This window comes from Barbatula barbatula (genome assembly GCF_947034865.1).
Source record: "Barbatula barbatula genome assembly, chromosome: 6".
NCBI classification, from domain to species: Eukaryota; Metazoa; Chordata; class Actinopteri; order Cypriniformes; family Nemacheilidae; genus Barbatula; species Barbatula barbatula.
In genome coordinates, this window is record NC_136765.1 from 4,105,797 (window position 1) to 4,127,493 (window position 21,697).

General features: G+C 38.1%; 2 protein-coding genes across 2 annotated transcripts in view; both read right to left on the reverse strand.

Moving 5' to 3' along the window:
- Positions 1 to 11,861: 11,861 nt before the first annotated feature.
- Positions 11,862 to 15,375, reverse strand: cd7al (cd7 antigen-like). The gene is made up of 4 exons (XM_079458154.1): positions 15,158 to 15,375; positions 14,158 to 14,511; positions 12,684 to 12,790; positions 11,862 to 12,484 (listed from the first exon to the last, which is right to left on the reverse strand). Exons 1-4 carry the CDS (start codon positions 15,213 to 15,215, stop codon positions 12,299 to 12,301), a joined length of 705 nt encoding a protein of 234 aa, XP_079314280.1. The 5' UTR covers positions 15,216 to 15,375; the 3' UTR covers positions 11,862 to 12,298.
- Positions 15,376 to 18,792: 3,417 nt separating this feature from the next.
- The window catches only part of mthfd1b (methylenetetrahydrofolate dehydrogenase (NADP+ dependent) 1b), a 29,160-nt gene continuing 26,255 nt past the window's right edge, over positions 18,793 to 21,697 (reverse strand). Inside the window, exon 27 of the mRNA XM_079457856.1 lies at positions 18,793 to 20,460. Within this exon, the coding sequence (XP_079313982.1) occupies positions 20,371 to 20,460 (90 nt within the window). The 3' untranslated portion in view covers positions 18,793 to 20,370. The remainder of the gene's footprint in view (positions 20,461 to 21,697) is intronic.

A 21,697-nucleotide genomic window follows, 5' to 3' on the forward strand; every position in this document is an offset into this window, starting at 1 on the left:
GTTTGCTTTATTACATTACATTAATTTCTTGTTTTTATTTATGACTGACTGTCTCTATTTATTCATTTTTATTTATTAATTTCTTCCTTTTAATTGTGGCAGGGCCAGTACTTGAACCACAGGGCCAGTTTTACTGGTTTAAGTCCTGAGTGTGGCAAACAAAAATCACAATAAATTGTAATATCGAATCACAATAGTTATGTAATCACAATTCTCAATTATCGCAATATATATATATTGAATTGGCACACTATTATTGGGATAGTATTAAACCGGGAGGTAAGCATAAGGTCCCAGCCATGGGATGATCGTAATAAAGGATACTACTAAAATGCAGTAGTGCACCTTCAAAATAAAAATTCTATCATCTTTACACGTTCTTTTCTTGTACTCTTGTCGTTTCAAACGTGTATGACTTTCTTCTGCAGAACACAAAAGAAGATATTTAGAAAAATGTTGGGAACAGAACAGCACAGCCCCCGGTTCACTTCGATTGTAACCAGCGTAAGTGAATGGAGGGCTAACAACGTTCTTCAAAATATATTCTTTTGTGTTCTGCAGAAGAAGAAAAGTCATACATGCTTGAAATGATGAGTAAATGATGAATATTCATTTTGAAGGTGAACTACTGCTTTAAATAAAAAAACTCTATACAGTTACAGTGTTTATAACTACCCTTGCAAAAGTGTGTGCTATAAGTATACTTCCTAAAAACTGAAAATATGACATTTTTAATTGTATACTTGAGTACAAGTATACGTACTGTAAGTATATTTCCATCAAAACACTAAATGTTCCAAGTATACTTGGCTTGTTGTTGAACAGTATTTCAAACGCTTTTCACTAGTAGCTTTCTAAAAGTACTTTAAATTGTACTTTCATATAAAATAATGTGCTACAAGATAACTCAGTTTATCCACTTGTAGTATGGTTGCAGTACAACCGAAAAACATCGTTCTAACCTAGTTTTGTACTTAAAGTTTACTACTATTAAATAAAGTATACTTTAAAGCAGCGGTTCCCAACCTTGGTCCTAGTGCCCCTCTACCAAAAGTTTTAGATGTCTCCCTATATTAGAACACTGGATTCAAATCTTTTGTTTAACAAAAAAGCAACTTTTGTCGTGCAATACTGTGCATATTTTTAAACTGGCACATTAAGTGAAGCTTAGGTTCATGCAGAAAGATTTTACCCGTCAAACAATGCTTATACATTTTTAATCTATTAGTGTTTGAAATTGAAATTGTTTAAAAATATATTTTAGATATTTACCTTTCTACAGAACTTATGATTATCTAACCTGATCTCATATTCATAACTATTTTACAAGGTGGCTTATTCGTATGAATTTGTACGTTGTTAGAAGCAAAGAAATCTTATCACACATTGTGATACAGTGAAGAACAGAATATAATATAATTTATATAATGTTATAGAGCAGAAGATAAAAACGTGTTACAAATGTTTACTTAACGCTAATTTTACTTTGAGGTTAAGAAGAAGCTGCTTATTAACCTTACAGAAACAAAGTGATGTGGGTTCTAGATAGTGACTGTCCACATATTTAAAGTATTTACTCCCATCTAGTGGTGGAATAGCAGTAGTTCATATTGATTTCATAATCCAGTTCAACTGTGGTCACCCTGTGATCTGGCATATTACACTGACTGTAACATTTTAAAAACAAACAAAATAGCACCCAATCGCTCAAAAATATGTGTGGAATTACATTTGAATTATTTATGCATTTTAAAATACTGAATTTGGAAAATCTACACTGTAAATTATTTTGGTTGTTTTCACAGTATTACTTTTTTCAACAGTTTCTTGCTCTATAAGCTGTGTACAGTGTTGTACTGTACATTTTGTTGTTTTCACAGTATTATTACTTAACTGTTTCTTACTGCATAAGCTGTGTATTCTGTTACTGTAGATTTCCAATGCCTTCTGGAAAAATTTGCATACATTGATAGTGCTATGAAAAAAGTATTTGCTATTTCTTTCTTTTATTGCATATTCGGCAAATTTACACGAATTAGATCATCTTACAGATTTTTATATTAGACAAAGATAATATAGGTAAATACAAAATGCAGTTCTTAAATTATGATTTCATTTATTAAAGGAAAAAGCAATCCAAACCTATCTGGCCCCATATGATAAAGCAATAATTATGACAAGTTGTCCATTTCCTGGAGCTGCAAACCCGCCCCTGCAGAATATCACTCTACGATCACCATGTTTGACAGCGATGTTTATTGGTATGATGTTCTTTTTTTTGCCAGATGTAATCAGACACGAACCTTCCAAAAAGTTCAACTTCGGTCTCATCAGTCCACAGAATATTTGCCCAGAGGGGTTGGGGTTCATTGTTTTCTTTCTGGTCAGCAGTGTATCTCACCATGGAACTCTACCATGGATGCCATTGTTGCTCAGTCTGTTTTTTATTGTTGAATCATGAACACTGACCATAACTGAGTCCTGCAGTTCTTTAGGTGTTGTTCTAGGTTTCTTTTATCACCTCCTGGATGAGTCGTTGATGCACTCTTGAAGTAATTTGGTAGGCCGGCCACTCCTGGAAAGGTTAACCAGTGTCCCAAGTTTACTCTTTTTGTGAATAATGGCTCTCTCATTGGTTCGCTGAAGTCCAAAAGCTTTTGAAATGGCTTTGTAACCATTACACATGGCAAATTATTTGTTTTCATTTGTTCTTCGATTTCTTAACATTGTGGTATGATGTGTTGCTTTTGACATCTTTTGGCTTACTTCACTTTGTTATACAGTTTCCGAGCATGCAGCAAGCTGTCAAAACAGCACCACGTGCCCGACACAAAGACAGAGGACAAGACAGATAATAAAGAGAGTGCTAGACCCGAGACCCAACAGTAGCCCCCCCTAGTGGCGCCCTCGGGAGTCCTAGGAGGGGGCTTCCCTCGTTACCTAGAAGTCCATGATCCGAGTAGGGTCAGGACATCCTGTGATGGCACCCAACTTCTCTCCTCTGCGCCACAACCCTCCCAGTTCACAAGATACTGTACGCGACGGACGTCCAGTAATCTCCTGACCGTATAGGTAGGAGAGCCATCCACTAGACGAAGGGGAGGAGGGGTAGGCCGATTGCTGGCTGGATGGAGAGGGGAGGAGAACACAGGTTTGACCCTTGAAACATGATAAACAGGGTGGACCCGACCAAGCGGAGGAGGGAGTTTGAGCCTGACCACCACCAGATTAACCACCTTGGTGATGCGGTATAGACCAATGAATTTGGGCGCCAGCTTCCGAGAAGGTGTTCGGAGAGGCAATTCCTTGGTCGAGAGCCATACCCGCTGACCATACACATAGGTTGGGGGAGTGGACCAGTGACTGTTGGCCGCTGCTTTGGTCAGCCTTAAAGTTCGGACCAGAACCTCTCTGGCCTTGTCCCAGGTGCGGCGGCAACGACAGACGAAAGCCAGAGCAGACGGGGTCGCAGCATCGGGTTGCTGTGATGGAAACAGAGGTGGTTTACAACCCAACAAGCAGAGAAACTGGACATACCTGACGCAGCCTGCGGAAGGGAATTGTGGGCGGAGCAGACCAGCAGGAGGGCGATTGGGCGTCTTGCATTGAGCGCACGTCGGGCAGGCCAACACGAACTGTCTGACATCGGTGGTAAGGGACAGCCACCAAAAACCCTAACGGATGGCAGCCAAAATTCCCTGAATTCCTGGATGGCAGACCAGTCTGGACGAGTGACCCCACTGTAGGACCTCTGGGTGCATTGCAGCCGGCACCGACAGAGACCCTCTGGGCACTCTGTTGGCACTTGCATCCCTCGACTGGCCTCGGCCACTCGCCATTAGATACCACAGGAGAGAGCCCTGATCACCATTCTCCTAGGGAGAATAGCTCCGTCCGAGCGCTCTCTATCTGGGACCTCGAACTGACTCGAGAGGGCGTCAGGCTTGAGGTTCTTGGACCCCGGCTGGTACGAGAGGGTGAAGTTAAATCTGCCAAATAAGAGTGCTCAGCGGACTTGCCGTGGGCACAAACTTTTGGCCGTAGGGATGTATTCTAAATTCTTATGGTCCGTCCAGACCAAAAAAGGGCTGCTCGGCTCCCTCCAGCCAATGACGCCACTCACCCAGGGCCAATCTACCCACTAAAAACTCTCGGTTGCCGATGTCGTAGTCACGTTCAGCAGAGAGTACAAAGCGCATCGGTGCACCTTCCCATTTGCAGGGGATCGCTGAGATAAGATTGCGCCGACCCCGACATCCAATGCATCGACCTCAACAATGAATTGTGATGCAGGATCTGGAACAGACAAAACACGTGCAGAGACAAAACGGGACTTTAATGAATAAAAGGCAACCTCAGCGTCCTTATCACACCTGATTGGCACATAAGTGGAGGTCAATGTGGCAATGAGGCCAAAGTTCGTGATGAAAGTTGGCGAAACCCAGGAAGCGCTGGAGGGCCTTGCGAAAGTCGGGGGTGGGCCAATCGACCACAGCCCTTATCTTAGCCGGATTCGCCTGGATACCGCTGGATGAAATGATGTGACCAAGGAACGTAACCGACTTGACATAAAGCTGGTTTTCAAGTAGACGCTAAACCCGCCTAACCTGCCGGGTGTGTACATGGAGAGAGGGGGAAAATATTTAGATGTCATCCAGGTACACGAAGACAAAATTATTTATCATGTCACCCAGAATGCAATTGACGAGGCACTGGAAGACATTGGAAAGTCCAAACGGGAGAACCAAATTACGTAATGTCCCGAACGAGTGTTGAAAGCTGTCTTCCACTCATCACCCTCCCGAATGCAGACGAGGTGGTAGGCATTGCGTAGATCGAGTTTAGTAAAGACCTGGGATCCCTGTAAGAGTTCAAAGACATGAGAGGTAGGGGATACCTATTCTTAACAGTGATGCATTCAAACCTCGATAATCAACACAAGAGAAAAGGGAGCCGTCTTTCTTCCCAACAAAGAAGAACCCAGTGCCCGCAGGGAAAGATGAGTGTTGAATAAGACCAGCCAATAGGGACTCCTGGATGTACTTGTCCATGGCCTCTCTTTCAGGACCAGATAGCGAGTACAAGTGACCCTAAGGTGGAGAAGTGCCAGGAAGAAGGTCAATGGCACAGTTGTAGGGATAATGCAGAGGAAGAGAGGTGGTCCGGGTCTTACAGGTTGCAGGTTCAAATCTCAGTGCCAGCAGGTCATGACTGAAGTGCCCTTGAGCAAGGCACCTTACCCCTGATTGCTCTGCAGTAATGTCTCACTGTAAAAAAAAAAAACTACTTGTAAGTCGCTTTGGATAAAAGCGTCTGCCAAATGAATAAATTTAAATGTAAATGTACTAAAGACCGTACTAAGATCATGGTACTCCACCGGGACGCCGGTCCGATCAGTGGGTTGCACCTGTGAAGGACAAGACACAGAAACAGGAGAGGAAGCAAGACCAAGACAAGTTACATGACACAAGGGGCTCCAGGATAGGAAAGAGCTAGATAGCCAGTCCACGTGAGGGTTGTATTGTACAAGCCAAGGATGCCCCAACACAACTTGGTTAGAGAATGTACATCACAATGTTCTAGTGGTGGTTACCAGAAAGCAGGAGACTTATGCTTGGGGTGACGTGAGAAATGGGGGAGTCTGTGAATGAAAATTAAATGAATGAAATAACAGAAATAATTAAAAAAGCGTATTTTCTTACTGCCGATCAGTGCTCTATTTATGCACTGAAGATGGTGTATAGGACACATGTAGAGCGTTAGACTCTTTATTCTCTCTTATGGTACATCCAGTGGCTGGTGGGAGATGACCTCTTGCACAGCAGTCATTTAGAAAACTAATATTTGGTGGGCTGCGGAGCCACTGCTCGTTTGGAGTAAATAATGGCTCAAACATTTTCAGAGGTTTTCTGCTGGAAATTCCCTCGGTATGGCCGGCCACTGACAATTTCAATGTTTATCACGTGTTAAATACAATTTAAATTGGGTCTGTCATTTACAGCAGTAAACATATTTTTGTCATTTTTATGGCTATAAATTTGACTTAAATCTCATAATTACATTATGTGACTTTTGTCGGGAAATCACAACCGTGATCACAAATGAGCAGAGCACCAGGTACAGCAGTGTCCGTTAAAAGCCATAGTTCGGGGAGTCCGGCTGGGCGCGTATCTTGTCAGTCATATCTATAAAAACTAAAAACATGCTCTCTCTTAGTGAATGTAAAAACGTGTCATGTCTTTTTAAATAATGCACATTGCTTTTCACGAGTTCGCCCCCGCAAATTCTGGCTGCGGATAATTAGGATTTATGGGTATTTGGCGTACTGTCCGAGGAGAGGGCTCCGGGCTCTGAGCTCCCGTCCGAGCCCGGAGCGCTCCCCCTTTTACCGGGAAGGGAGACCAGAGCCCGGACCGAGCCCTGAGCACCCATCCCCCCGGCGCGGAAAAAGGAGAGGAGTAGGGGTGGTGGCGGGTTTTGCGAAAATCAAAAGAGAGGATTGAGGTGAGGAGCTTCTCTATATTTATACGTGTCCTGCTGACGCTGGTTGGATAATTGGTCTGATTGGCAATTATGTGCTCGGTGTGCAGTAATTTACCAGGGCTTCTCCCGAACTTTGTTTATTAAACATCATTTATATGTGAAAGGTTACAAGACAAATCATTCATGTCTCTTAAAACTGAAACATGCTCTCTTTGAGTGCATGCACAAATGCATTGTCTTTACAACGTGTACATTGTTTTTATAGGTGAAAGTTTACAGGACAAAACGTGTCATATCCATAAAAACAAAAACATGCTCTGTCTCAGTGAGTTTACAAACACATCATGTCTGTTTAAACATGCACATTGCTTTCAGAGCCAGCCCTCCCTATAAGCAAACTCAGCGGCTGCTTAGGGCCCTAACATTTGTTTTTTGTGATATATTCACAACACACATCCATTTTCTCAAGTAGGACCGTACAAATTATATTTTATTTGGTGTGTGTCAAAATATGTGAAATTACTGACAACATTGCAATATCAAAATGAGTGAGGTAGCCAATCAAATTAAAGGATTTATAGAATTATCATTATCTGATGAACACAGATAAAGATATTTAGTTGAATGCTTATAACCAAACATATCTTGTCCCCCATTGACTCCCATAGTATGAAAAAACTGTTGGACACAAAAGAAGACATTTTGAATAATGTAGGACAGCAAACACTTCAGTTCTTGACTACCATTATAATTTTTCCTACTGTGGAAGTCAATGAGGGGCAAAATCTGTCTGGGTATAAGCATTCTTCCAAATATCCTTCTCTGTGTTCATCAGAACAAATAAATGTAAACAGATTTGGAACAACTCTAAGGTGAGTAAATGATGACAGAATTACAATTTTTGGACGCAGTCCAATTACATTAAATGCATAAAGTGCAGTTTGTGCATGTTTGTGTCTGAGGTTACTTAAGCTTCTGCAACCTATCCACAGCCCTGGGAATGAAACTGTGACATAGTTTTCAGAGAGAGTTAAGAAAAATGAATAAGTGGATTTGTATCATTCTAGGGTGGTTTTGTACACACACTCTTGACACACAGTTGTTCAAACAACATTTAAAAATGCATTTTCTTTAAATGTACATTAAGGGCCCTTTAAGTTGTGGGAACAAATTAATAAAACGTGAGCACGATTGAAAACATGGAAACGAATAAGCGAAACGTCTACACATATTAGTGAATCGTTGAAACAAGTTCTTAATTTGTGGCCACGACATACAGTAAATATTTTTTTCTGGTATAGCATTTCCAGGGCTCTGCACGATTGCTGTGTTAGTTTGGTTCATTTTAAGTGTAAATGCTACTATATGCTTATTTGTTCTTTTCAACACCTTTTTTTTAAATTACAAATGATGTCCAAAAATATATCTTGCATTTATGCTTATGCAGTTCATACTTGAACTTTCATAAACATTGCTAGCAGCTATATTTTGTTGTTATGTTTACTTGTTACATTGTCATGCCTCATTTGATGTGAAACTTGTGACATGTAGCAATTTAGGTTTTCTTTTGCAACACAGTGATCTAGCAGTCACCATCATTTCCTTCCAGTTTTTCTTTTCATCATCGGTCATTTTTCTTCTTGACATTGTTTCATCTTTAACACACAACAACAATGTAACATTCAAAATTTTAGACTTGATTCTCAGTACTGTGAACAATACGGTTAAGTTTTGTGATCAGAAGTATGCTTAAATGAAATTACTTTTGAAGACAAACATTTAGCGGCCTATTGTACGTATTAAAGTAGTATTTTATATAATAACAATTATATTCAAACAAAAACGTTTTTATATTGATATAAATATGGAAAAGCAGCCAATAAAAACCCAACATAGATTGAACTCGAATACTTTTTAAAAAGCATCCTTGGATGCTGGGGACGGGGATTCTCGATACTGTTCTTAAGACAAAATATAAGATTGTTTTTAAAGATAAATCATAGGAAGTTCGTAAAAAGGTTCATAAGGACAATTCTCAATCACATCTTAAGAATTTCTCTAATATTTTCTAGAAAAACACTTTCATTTTAAATAATGAAAGTTCGTTATCGTTATTTGTACACCTACCTATGACTACGAAGTCAACCCCTTGTTATAAATGGTAGAACCAACTAAAGCCACTTAAAGTCACCTAATCTAGTCTCATCTCCCTAGCCTATCAGATAACTGGATATTTCAACAAAAACTGATAACTAAGTTTACACATTAGACATTAGATACAGCTGCCCCTCTGATGGCATGGAAGTGATGCTGTAGTGTTTCGACCTACAGAAAACCATTTAGAACATCTAGATCTGCTTACTTTTCATCTTTAATAAAAGAAAACCAACACAACCCCAGGTTTCTTTTTGATACAGTGTCTGAATTAACCAAAATATCACCATGAGCAACACAGTAGTTATGAATTTATGAACTACAAAAATCAACAATATCAGAGAGAAAATTTAAACCTGAGCATGTTCCACCTGAGTAAGTAGCATCTTATAGTCCGCTTAAAGAGCAGCTACAATCATTCAGTACAGTGAGAAGGAATTATCACGGTTTGTTTAGTGGAAGAACCCAATTGCAGGCAGCGACGATGAGGTTTAACAAAGACTTTAATAAAAGACAAATTACAAATAATACACCCACGATGGGGGGAAAACTGAACTGAGGCACGAATCAAAAACAGAAAACAAAGACTTCCCACAAGGGGGCAAAAAACAAAAGACAAATACTTAAGGCTATAATAACTCAGACTAAATAAACATGCATCAAAACAAGGAGCGAGGTAAACTTCAAGAACACGACATGGAAACAGGTACAAGTCAGGAAACATGTACAACGAACATGCACAAGACAGTAGACAAGAGGGCATTAAATAGGGAGACTAACAAAGGATAATTAACAAGGGTCAGGTGCGGGTACTGAAACACTCAGGGAAGGTTAACGAGACATAAGGGCGGGAAACACTGACGAGACACGAGAAAGCACATGGCAAGTCAGAATCAAAACAAAGCCATGTCTTTCTCACACAAAACCTAAGGCTATGCCATCACTTCGCTGCAAGACCAAGAATAAACATGACATGATAGAGGAATCATGACAGGAATTGTGCAAAATAATTAAATCATCTAAACTGACAACATGTATGATATATCCTTCAGTATATCGACTAGCTTACTAAAATAAATGCTTCCGGAAACCAAAGATTCTATTCTTAATATCTTGAATTCATCACTGTTAAAACTGACTGTTATTAGGTTAAAAAAAAGCCACAACTTCATCCTAGAAAATTAGTTCATAAAAAATAAATTAAATAAAACATCAACCGTCCTTTACTTTTTAATAATACTTACTAAAGCGCTAGTCTACTCGCAGATATATCCTTCTAGGAAAGAAATAGTATCTGCAAAAAAATCCAGTCAAGTTTGAGACAATATCACAGCAAGGACTGCTCCCTTAAAAGTCACAAACATTCTGCTTTTGTCTTATGATCGTGGCTGCATCTCTCTGCTAGTTTTAATCTACCTTATTGCCGCCTTTGAAACTATTGACACAGTTGGTTTCCCACAAACTCATGTTGGCATTAGTGGCACTGCTCTGGCATGGTTTCAATCATATTTATCTGACAATTGTCCGCGTGTAGCCGTAAACAAAGAGGTATCTTGCCGATCCCGAGTCCAGTATGGAGTGCCACAGGGCTCAGTGCTAGCTCCTCTGCTCTGATCTGTTAACTGTTATACAGGACACTCCTAGGATATATAATTAAGAGACATGGAGTAAGTTTTCACTGTTATGCTAATGACACTCAGCTCTATATCTCTTCAAGACCCCACGAAACACATCAATTCACCAATATGATGCAATGTAAAACAGATATAAAAACCTGATGGTTAGCAACTTCCTACTATTAAACTCTACATTACACTATTGCAATGTCTTACTGGGTGGTTGCCCTGGTGGCCTGATACAAAAACTTCAGTTGGTTCAAAATTCAGCAGCCAGAGTTCTTAGAGGAACAAAATGTACGATCATATCAGTCCAGTTCTGTCAACACTGCACTGGCTGTAAATTAAACCATTGCATAAACTTCCAAATCTTGTTAATTACATATAAGGATCTGAATGGTTTAGCTCAGTCTTCCTCAATAGGTGCCAGACATAGCCTATGAAACCATTTAAAACGTTTGACTTTTTTGGTTGTTTAATTTGAGCCGCGCTACCTTACTTGTCATTAGATTTTGGCGGTCTTAGTCAAATCGTGTTACGAACGGACGTAGATTCACCGGGGTGTGGTTACACGAGGCGTTTCAGGCAGGTCTGTGTGAGCATTCGCGTATAGATTAAATACATATTTTGTTCCGACACTTACATTTTTTAAATTGTACATGTCTAATACATGCATTAGCAACTTATATCACAGCAAAGACAAAGAAAACACGTATTTGGGACCTCTTGGAACCTTAATTGAATACCCCTGGTTTAGCTCCTCAGTACCTGACTGAGCTCCTGTCCCATTACAGTCCTTCAAGTCCCCAGCGGTCTAGCCTGTTTTCTCCATTTACACACATTATTAGAATTTTGGTTCCTTGCCACTATCTGCAGCTGTGTGCTTGCTGAAATCAGGCTTAGGAACTCTATACTTTACCATTGCTTTTATTACATTAGTCAGACTAAATTTGTAAAGAAGTTACGTGAAAGAACTGCAGCCCGTGACAGTATTGCAATTCTCTTTGATAATATATCTAAAGTATGTTCAGCTCATCTGAAACCATGATGGTTAAAAATTGTATACAATGCCTATGTATGTTTGTTAATACGTGATTGTGTCTGTGTGTGCATTAGCTTTTGTCCTTTACCTTCTGTATTTCATTTTAGTTCTAAAGTTTATCTTACTCTCTGTGTTTTCAACTTTTGTTGTTTTTCTTGGTTTTCTTGTACAGCAAAAGTGCTATTAAAATAAGATTTAAATAATATCAATATCCAAAATCCTCAATGGCAAGTAAACAGTCAAGATTACAATTCTGGCTCAATAAAAACATGTCACGTGTGAAACGAAATATATAACATCTTACCTTTTGATATTTAGGACAACTGTGAGGCTATCTTGACTTTAAGATGATATTATATATATTATTTTTCTAGGCAAAGGGTGTCTGGCCACTTATAAAATGAAGGAATATAACGTTTTTGACTTACTTTTAGTAAATAAATAAGTGACTAAAACTAAGACCTAAACCTTTTGGCCCGGTTTCAAAGACAATGTTTAAGCCTAGTCATTCTAAAAAGCATTTCTGAGCCATCTTAACTAAAAACAACTTGTTCTCACATTATCTTGTCAAACAAATATATATATTTATTTATATTTCAGTGCCATTGTTTTATCTTAGGATGCACATCAGTGATGCCGTTAAACGAATTTAAGGAAGTACAAATCTAAGTAAAAATGAAACATTAATAAATAAAATTATATCATAAACCGTAAAATAAATTTATGTTTGAAAACAGACATTCATCTTACAAAATACAACACTTGCTTGGTCTTCATCTTGGTTTTTATTTCTTCTAACATTTCTCATTGAATGATCTAGACTTATATATGACACAGTATGACAATGTACGGCTATATACTGCTGAATTTATATTTTTTGCAAATGCATGTTTATCATACATACGTAGGTAACACAACACTGATTTAACTTATATTTAAACGAAGAAACATCCCGTGGGTCAATGCAAGTAACATCATAAGTGACCACCAAAAGGATAAGCCCTCATTCACATTCAGGCCTTACATAGAGGTTTTCTTTACCGAGCAATGCAGACACAGAGCCATTTGTGTCTTGCTGTTTTGTGATATCCATGTGAAACCCGGTGTTTTTTTCTTTTTCAGGTCGCACCCCAGTCATCTCCTCATAAACAGGAACTACAGGCTGTGGCTTTTTTTTTGCCCATTTACACTGCATGTAAAAGGAAATCAGATAAAGGGTGAGGTAACCAGAAACAGTTCATATGTATAGTGGAGTACATACAGAATATATATATAGAAATTAGAAAATTACTGTTTCAAAACTGTTGTACAAGAGCAGTCTACTTTAAGCTAAGTGTTATCTGTTCAGAAAACACTGTTGCAAATATGAAATAGATAGTGATACGTACATGGTAAACTGACGCGAATGTGATCACCACGACACCCAAAAGACATACAGCTGCAGAGATCACATACAGCAGTGGCAGGTAACTTAAACAAGTACAGGGTTCGTGAGCTGAAAGAGTCGCAACAAATATTATCACATAAAGACATTGTACTTCAAAGATTTTTCATTTTAATGTGTTAGTTTTAACATCCCAGTTATGCACTAAATGTAAAATCGAATGAAACTTTTTCTTTGTTTGTTGTCACACTGGAAAACTGTGACAAATGTCAAATTGTAGAAATGTATACACAAGCGTTTTCTCTATGAATAGTTTCTACGCTAGTTTCAAACACCGTATTTGGAGTCCCTCCAAACTATTATGAATTATAATATCGCTGAAATTTAGCTTTAACTGACATACATTCTGGCTAAATGTAAGATGTAAAATGACCACAGATTATGACCAACTTGAAGCAGATGAGCTAAAGCAGCTGAAGCCCTACGTTATGTATCGATACTACAGGAAAAACTGAGCTCGGGCTCACCAAAATTGGGACTATTGATTGTCTCTATTTTCATTAAACGTACAGATGTTGGGTTCAAAATTTGGTGAACTTGAATGGTCACAGTCAGATTTTACTCCAGTAGGGATTTGTGGAAGTGAAAGAGTCGAAATGAAACATGTTTGACATATTCTAGCAGACAATCGAGGGACCTGGTAGTACACATTCAAAAAAGTAAACATTTGTATTAAATAAAGTATTTTGTTGTATGTTCATTTTATTAAATAAACAATTGGTCCTGTTGTTTGGTTGTATTTAAAGAAACCGTATTGTACATTGTCATCTAGCGGTTGAGCTTGGAGTCTAAATTCAAAATAATGGAGAGACAAGTTTAGCAAAGTAATGGTTCTTCTCAGTTTCATTTGCTGGATATCAGAAATAATCTACAGGAACTCTATTCAAAGAGTGTAGATACCAAAAGGCGAAACTGGTGCTTTTTGGGAAACCGGCATTTTGGGACAAAAATGCTTGATAACTGACATGGTCTCTAGCGAGCCAAGGCTTTTGTCATCAAGTGTTATCATCAGTCAGGTTGAATTTCAGCTTTAATGTTTTTATTTTTTTTAACAATGCAGCTGGTGTTGCAATGAAACGTTCTATTGAATTTGCCCTCTAGGTATCTATACTCGTTGCTCTATTGTTTGGCAAATGTGTACCGAAGTTACGGTCTGTCCACGAACATGCGCAGTAACGTTTGTTTATGTTGACACTTTGAAACCGTCTATAGGCTATCAGTTAAGTTTGTGGGGAAACAGTTCTGTGGCTACCACCCACTCTCCCCAAGATTTTGACAGAAATTTGTAGAACAACAGATACAAGCTCATTAACACAATCACTAATGAATTGGCTGCTTGTTTGAGGCATTACCCAGGACATACATCTACAGTGTTTCATTCAATTTGTTACATAACTACAATTGTGAAGGTCACCTACAGATGTCTTCAACATAGATAAAGTACTCCATCTTGCCAGGAACGTTCCTGTGATATGGAAGATCACCATAGTAGAATTCACAGTAGTACACATCTGTGTCCGGTCCGTGCAGGTTTGAGATTCTCAGATGAACGGTGTGGTTATCCAATTTATCGTGGACAGTGATCCGATCCTCGTCCTCAATTATATTAAAGGATGGTTTATTACCTTTATTAAGATACAACACTCCTCTAGGCTGCACAAGCCTGCGTTTCAGTGAAAATGCAAACAGCTTTTCCTCTTTCTGTGCAGATTCACAGGAAATGTCAACAGATGAATTTCTTCTCCGGTGGAAATAAAGACAATCCTCATGTGCTGAGGGGAAAAACTTCAACGTTAGTCACATTTTGTGCACATGTTTTACAAAAAAAAACTGCTTAAAAATTAAGAGACCGCTGCAATATATCGTTTCAAATCAGCAATTCCAGATGTATTGTGGCCATTTCCGTCCTGTCAACCAACAGCAAATGTGAAAGACTGACGACATGATAAGACATATGAAAACCTAGATTGTTTCTTTTACTGTTTTTAAATACATGTACACATATTACTTTTGTATCATTTAAAAGTAAATATGAACTTGTTTTCTTTGCAGTATTTGAGGGCTGTTATTATGTTTCCCAAGTAAAACATTTCTGCAGATAAATGCAAAAAGAAACAACATTTTTATACTTGGCAGAAATATTGTTAGTATTTCACAGAATGAAACAAAAAGGATCATTTTACCTTGACGCACACCTATGAATAGTACATTTTAAATCAGAAATACGTCTCTGAAATGGTTTCTTAATTTTTTCAACAGCTTTATTTATATATACTTCAGAAGCATCTGTTTTCAATAAATATATATAACTACAACATATTATAGATAAACAATACTTCTAAATTTATGTTGCACATCTGACCGTTTTAGTCTAGCTGCTAACACAAAATGTAAATTTGTCAAAATTCCCAAACTTACCAGTTACAGAAGTTGTGAGAAACAACAAAATAACATGAGCAAAATTTAAGACAACCATCCTTAAAGATTGAACTGTAGGAAACAAAGAAATATTATCTGATTGTGAATAAGAAAACGTCTCACATGAAAATAACGTCCACCTTAAAAGGGTGTGGGCTTTTTAAAAGAGAAAGAAGAGGAAAAGGAAACTAGAGTAAGGTGTCACAACTTCAGTCTTTATGAAAAATGTTACGAAAACAACTTTTAAGAGACAGGAACTTGTGCAATAGGACAAAAGCGAATTTTAATTGCAATACAGGAATCAACCAACTATATGAATTAACTAAAAAATCTGTGTAGAACTAATACAACAGCGGTTATGTGGCATTTAACGCTGCGAGTAAACAACTAAAATCTTTAAATTAATTCAATAACAGCTCAACCAAAACTTACTGTCAGCAGTAACAATATGTATTTGTATTTGTATACGAGTCATAATAAGAAAATCGACTTCATTTTTACAAAAGCATCTTGTTGAGCAATGTGCACCAAAAATAAGCAGAGCTTTTCATATTTAATGAGTAATATTTTGCTTTTAGAACAATGTTGTTTTTCCTCAGGACGTAGGTTTTTTCACCATACATTATTCATTTATCGGACCTTCATATTAACAGACAGTCTGGCAGTCACAGCAGCACAGATGGAGATGGAGAAAGTGCATTCTGTGATGCTTTTTTACCTACAATAAGAGATGTGCTCTCAGTAAAATAGTGTGAAATAGTAATTTAGCACTTACTCTGAAGTTTCCTATCAAGTTTTTGTATTTGGCATATATTTTGCTATATTTCTATTGTTTGCTCTCTACTTCACATGTAACAATAAAGTAAACCATATACGGTCATGTATTTGAGGGGTGTGTAATGCAGTAGCCAGACCTGTGATAGACTGTCTTCAAAAGGCATTTACATTTTGTGTATTTGTGGTTATAACACAGGACGTTTCGGCGGTTTCTGTAGCTGTTTTGACAGACTCTATCAGTAAAAAATCTTCAAAAACGTTCACTACCAACTATTATCATTAACATTCTCTATCTGATAACAGATGTCAGAAGCATTCCATAGAAAGTATATGGAATATATATATGTATTTTTATACTAAGATTTTTTAAATATATATTCTTCAATGCTATCTCTATTTGTAACCATTATTTTACCATGTGTATGGTTTGCATTGCTGATTGTGTAGACTGTATATAGAACTTCTAATTTGTTCCTATAAAAAATACTTTTTATTTGGTTTTGTGAAAACCTACTTTGCAATGTATCAGCTTCATTTTGAACAGATGCTGATGTGGTCACATTAATGGAAACTCATTTAATTATAGAAACTGTTACAGTTGTGAGTTGTCATAATAAAAAAAACTTGTTTAACACTTCTGTACTTATTAACCATGATAATTCATTTGCATTAGTGGATGAAGGTCTGCTGTGACGGAAGTAGAGAATGAAACGTTAGGCCCACAGTTACATGTCCAATTTGTCATGTTTACATATCCCTTTTAAATGAATGCTTTTAAAAAATATACATTTTCTTTTTTTGGTTTGACTTTGTTAGCTAAAAGGCTGTGGCTTTCCCAATGTTAAAATAGGTGGAAACGGTCAATCCTGAAAGGCTCATTGTAATTTGGAGAAAGGCCTTTCAATACTAAACTGTAAGAGGACGCTAAGGATCAGAAATAATTTTTAAGGAAAACAGTCAGTATGAAAAACCTTAACCTCTACGTTTTTTGATGTATTTTTATGTAAATAGCTTTAACGTTGTAAATAGCTTTAACGTGACCTAATAAAGCCTTAAAAACCTACCAGTCTGGGTGTTGAACTTGCAACCTTTGAGTCTTAAATCCGGCTCAGTAACCATTAGATCACAACTATCTTTGACCCGATGCATCAAATATTGCCTAATAACTGGATAAGATTAAAGATATGCAATTGCTCTGCAGTTAAAATACTTATAACTGTTAGAAATTGTGAGGTGTGTAAATTCATCCAGTGATATTCTGAGATGTTTTGATAAACCTAATTCAAAGTATTTACAGTATTCAATATCAATACATAAAGTTTAACAATAACGTTCATAATGAATTGCGATGGCTGAGATTGGAAATGTAATTGTAATATTGCTGAAAAATTATAATATATTTAAATATCAGACGCTGGGCTTCCAAGCTTACTTGACTCTCATCAAAAGCGCACACATGTGCAGACAACCCCTAAACCTTAGTAACATTCCCTTAAAATGAACTAACCCTGGAACATAACGCAAAGCCCTGGGTCTTGACCACATTCCTGGGCGCGTGCTGGGAGACTGTGAAGTAGAACTCAACTATGTCTTCATAGCGCGATGTTGAAAATGTCTGAGACAGGCTGTTGTCCTCACATGCTTCAAAGCTACCAACATCATTCCAGTCCCAAATAAGTCATCTCCATCCTGCTTCAATGACTACCGTCCAGTTGCACTTACTCCTATTCTCATGATGTGCTTTGAACGGCTAGTCATGAACAGCTAGTCATTATGCACAACATCAAGTGTGTCCTCCCCCTTCCATGGACCCCTTCCAGTTTGCATATCGGTGCAAGCACTCAATCGAGCCACCTCCCTCCACTCTCTCATCTGGACAAAAAAGACTTGTTCGTCAAAAAGCTGTTCATAGACTTCAGTTCAGCATTCAACACAATCATTGCTCCACAGCTCACTCACAAATTTGTTCAGCTGGGACTCAATACTTCACTGTGCAACTTGTTGTTGGATTTCCGGACTGGGAGACCTCAGGCACTACGGGTCAGCAGTAACACATCCAGCACCATTACAATGAACACGGTTACCCCAAGGATGAGTTCTTAGCCGCCTCCTTTAGACCCTGGTGACCATCGACTGCACACCATCACACGACTCCAACCTCTTCAAGTTTGCAGACGACGCGACTGTGATGGGTCTCATTAGCAACAGAGATGAGACAAACTACAAGAATGAGGCGAGCCAACTGGCCAGATGGTGCAGTGACAACTTCAGTTGTTGACTTCAGGAGATGATACACTCAGCAAGCGCCTCTGACCGTCAATGGTGCGACTGTGGATCCAAGGTGTGCACGTCGCTGAGGGTCCCTCCTGGACTAACAACACAGCAGCAATGGCCAATAAAGCACTGTAGCGTCTCAACTTCCTGTTAAGAAAACAAAAGAAAACAAAGCAAAGCTGCTTTTTAATAACTGATCCTGTATAGAGGGCATTCATTGGCATCACTTTCCCACATAAACACGTCGGGACACGCCCCCTTGAGTGTCAGGACACGTTCCCCTGAGTGGTAATAGGAGAAAACAAAGAAACAGGGACTAAAACACGCAATTATTTGCTGAAATTAAAAGCAGCTGGACTCGACGACACTGAAATGTTGCACGGAATTGCGTTTCCTGATATTGAAAGCAGCCATTTTGCGGAGTGTTTGCCACCCATGGGGGTGCGCTCTGGAGTGCTCACATGGTAAAGTGACGACACATATCCATACCTTCAAGTCGCAGCGTTGCATGAAATCGAGCAAGCCTGGGCTGCTTTTGCCCCCGATAAAAACATTCCGAGATGTGATTTTTCAAATGTCTAAATGTGAGTGTCAAGTCAGCTTTATTTATATAGCGCTTTTACAATTTTTATTGTTACAAAGCAGCTGTACAAGAAAACATTGACTATAAGTAAAACATAAAAGGTTATGAAAGTCAAAACACAGGTCAAATAACAGACACACAATAAATTCCTATATGCAGTGTTAATTAAATAAGACTATCAAATTCTAGCATTAAGTTGAATTAAGTTGTGGGTGAGTTTTGGTCTGCTTCAGGCATGGTATTCTTTAGGCAAGGAGCTTAAGGGCCATTAAAGGGAAGTGGTCCGTGGTGGTGTGTGAACTGGCCAAATTGTGCCAGATAAGGCCTACAACCAATTAGCTAAACCAATTAATTACAAAAACTAAATCACTTATTTATCCAAATAAAAAAATGGAGACAGTTCAAAATTGTGTAGTTTTATGGACAAGGAAAGAAAAGAACATGAGGAAGTGAAAGTTAAACGAGAATGTGGTCGGATGTTGGATAACGTTGATGTTAAACATACTTGGCACATAAAAAAAAACAGAACTGATTTTCTCAGGTTGTTTTTAATACTACAAAAGAATGCATATTAGGGCAATGTATCTACATGAGAGTCATCAACCTATAGGCAGAATACAGACAAAAGAATAATAAGCAGCAGTTTAGAGTCAATAAGCATTTTTCCATTGGCATAATAATTCTTCACAATGGGAAGTGTGACTGGGCATGTTATTGCCGAAATTAAACTAAGAAAACAAATCGCTAAATCAAAAAGCTGCTGCATTCCATTTAACTGTTTACTTTAATCAAAGCCATATAGCCCTACAAAGTAAAAATTAAAATACATAAAAGTAAAAAGCTCTGAATGTGCTGTACTTGAAGAAAATCTAAAGATTTGTTCTATGTGTTGTTTACTTTCTATGTGTTGGTTACAAAACCCATGTTACAGTGTTAATGCAACCTGTTTCTCATAGTTGTTGCGCTTGTCATTACATCACATGGCTAATATCTGGCCCACACTCCAATTCAGTAGCTGGTTTTTCTCAATTCCTGAAAAACAGCTAATTTGGGTTTCTGAAGGACAACGTGAAGTATGAAATGGTCATCAGCATTATCAAACGTGGCAAATAACAACTGCAAAGCTGTGTATATTCAAAAATTTTCATGTGCCTTTTTTATTCAACTTGTTTACACACTTGAGGCAATATTTTATAATTATTTACTACAGAGACATCCAAAATGGTCTATTCGGTTAAACTGCAAATGTTGCATCAGATTTTAATATGAAGGTTTAATGAAAAACTAATGTTATAGAAAAACACAGATCTTTAAACCAAGAACATACTGGACAATTGACAAAACAGAAATTATGATTTGTTCTTGACGGCAAGAATAAAAACGAGTCCAGACCTAACCATGTAATCCTTTATTATCTGGTCCAATCGAGTAATAATTATTAGAAATGTAGTTAATAGAATCACATTTCTGTGAAGTAAGCAGATGTTAATGTTCTATGAGAAATTAAATTCTTTGTAGTGCTGTGCAGACCACCATAAATTGCAGAGATCATTACATCCCCCAATTAAAAAAGGGTAATTTAGAACAGACCGACTACATTTCCACTCTCAGGATCAAGATCAATGTCATAGAAACAAGGACGAGTTGGAAGGCCTGGAATAGTTGGCATCTGTAAAAAACAAATCACAAAGAAAAATTCATTATATATTTATATAATTACAATGAATTTGCAAAAAACCTTGGAAATGATAGCTGTATATAAACAGGCTTTAAAAAGTGAATCCATTAAATAACCTTTTAAATAGACGTGTAGACAATCCCAAACAGAAACAAATACATCTGCATGAGCAGCAATTTAGGAATGGTATATCCATATATACACACTCACTGGCCATTTTATTAGAACCACCTGTCCAACTGGTCGTTAACACAAATCTCTTATCAGCCAATCACATTGCAGCAACTCAATGCATTTAGCCATGTAGACATGGTCAAGACAATCTGCTGCAGTTCAAACCGAGCGTCAGAATGGGGAAAAAAGGTGATTTAAGTGACTTTGAACGTGGCATGGTTGTTGGTGCCAGACGGGCTGGTTGAGCATTTCAGAAACTGCTGATCTACTGGGATTTTCACGCACAACCATCTCTAGGGTTTACAGAGAATGGTCTGATAAAGAAAATATCCAGTGAGCGGCAGTTCAGTGGGCGCAAATGCCTTGTTGATGCCAGAGGAGGATAGCCAGACTGGTTCGAGCTGATAGAAAGGCAACAGTAACTGAAATCACCTCTCGTTACAACTGAGGTATGCAGAAGAGCATCTCTGAACGCACAACACGTTAAACCTTGAGGCGGATGGGCTACAGAAGCAGACGACCACACCGGGTGCCACCGGGATGTGGTGGAACGAGAGATCTGCATTATGGATGTGCAGTCAAACAAATCTGCAGCAACTCTGTGATGCTATCATGTCAATATGGACCAAAATCTCTGAGGAATGTTTCCAGTACCTTGTTGAATCTTGTTGAATGAAGGCAGTTCTGAAGGCAAAAGGGAGTCCAACCCGGTACTAGTAAGGTGTACCTAATAAAGTGGCCAGGGAGAGTGTATATATATATATATATATAGTTTTGTGAAAACAATAATATATATATATTGTTGCTTTATATAGTTGTTTAATTAAGCAATGTGGCCCAAGAATTCATGGTTTATTGTGAATTCACAACAGCAAAGGGGCATTGTTAGAAATGACATATGGTAATAAAGTAATTTAATCTTATAGCTTTTGGAACCCTTATATGAAATGGTGCACATATATAATGCAGTTAAAATCAACTTTATGTATTTATTAAGGATTTGGCCTGAAATGTCATAGCGCCCTTTATGTTCCTTTGACTTTAGGTGGCGCTG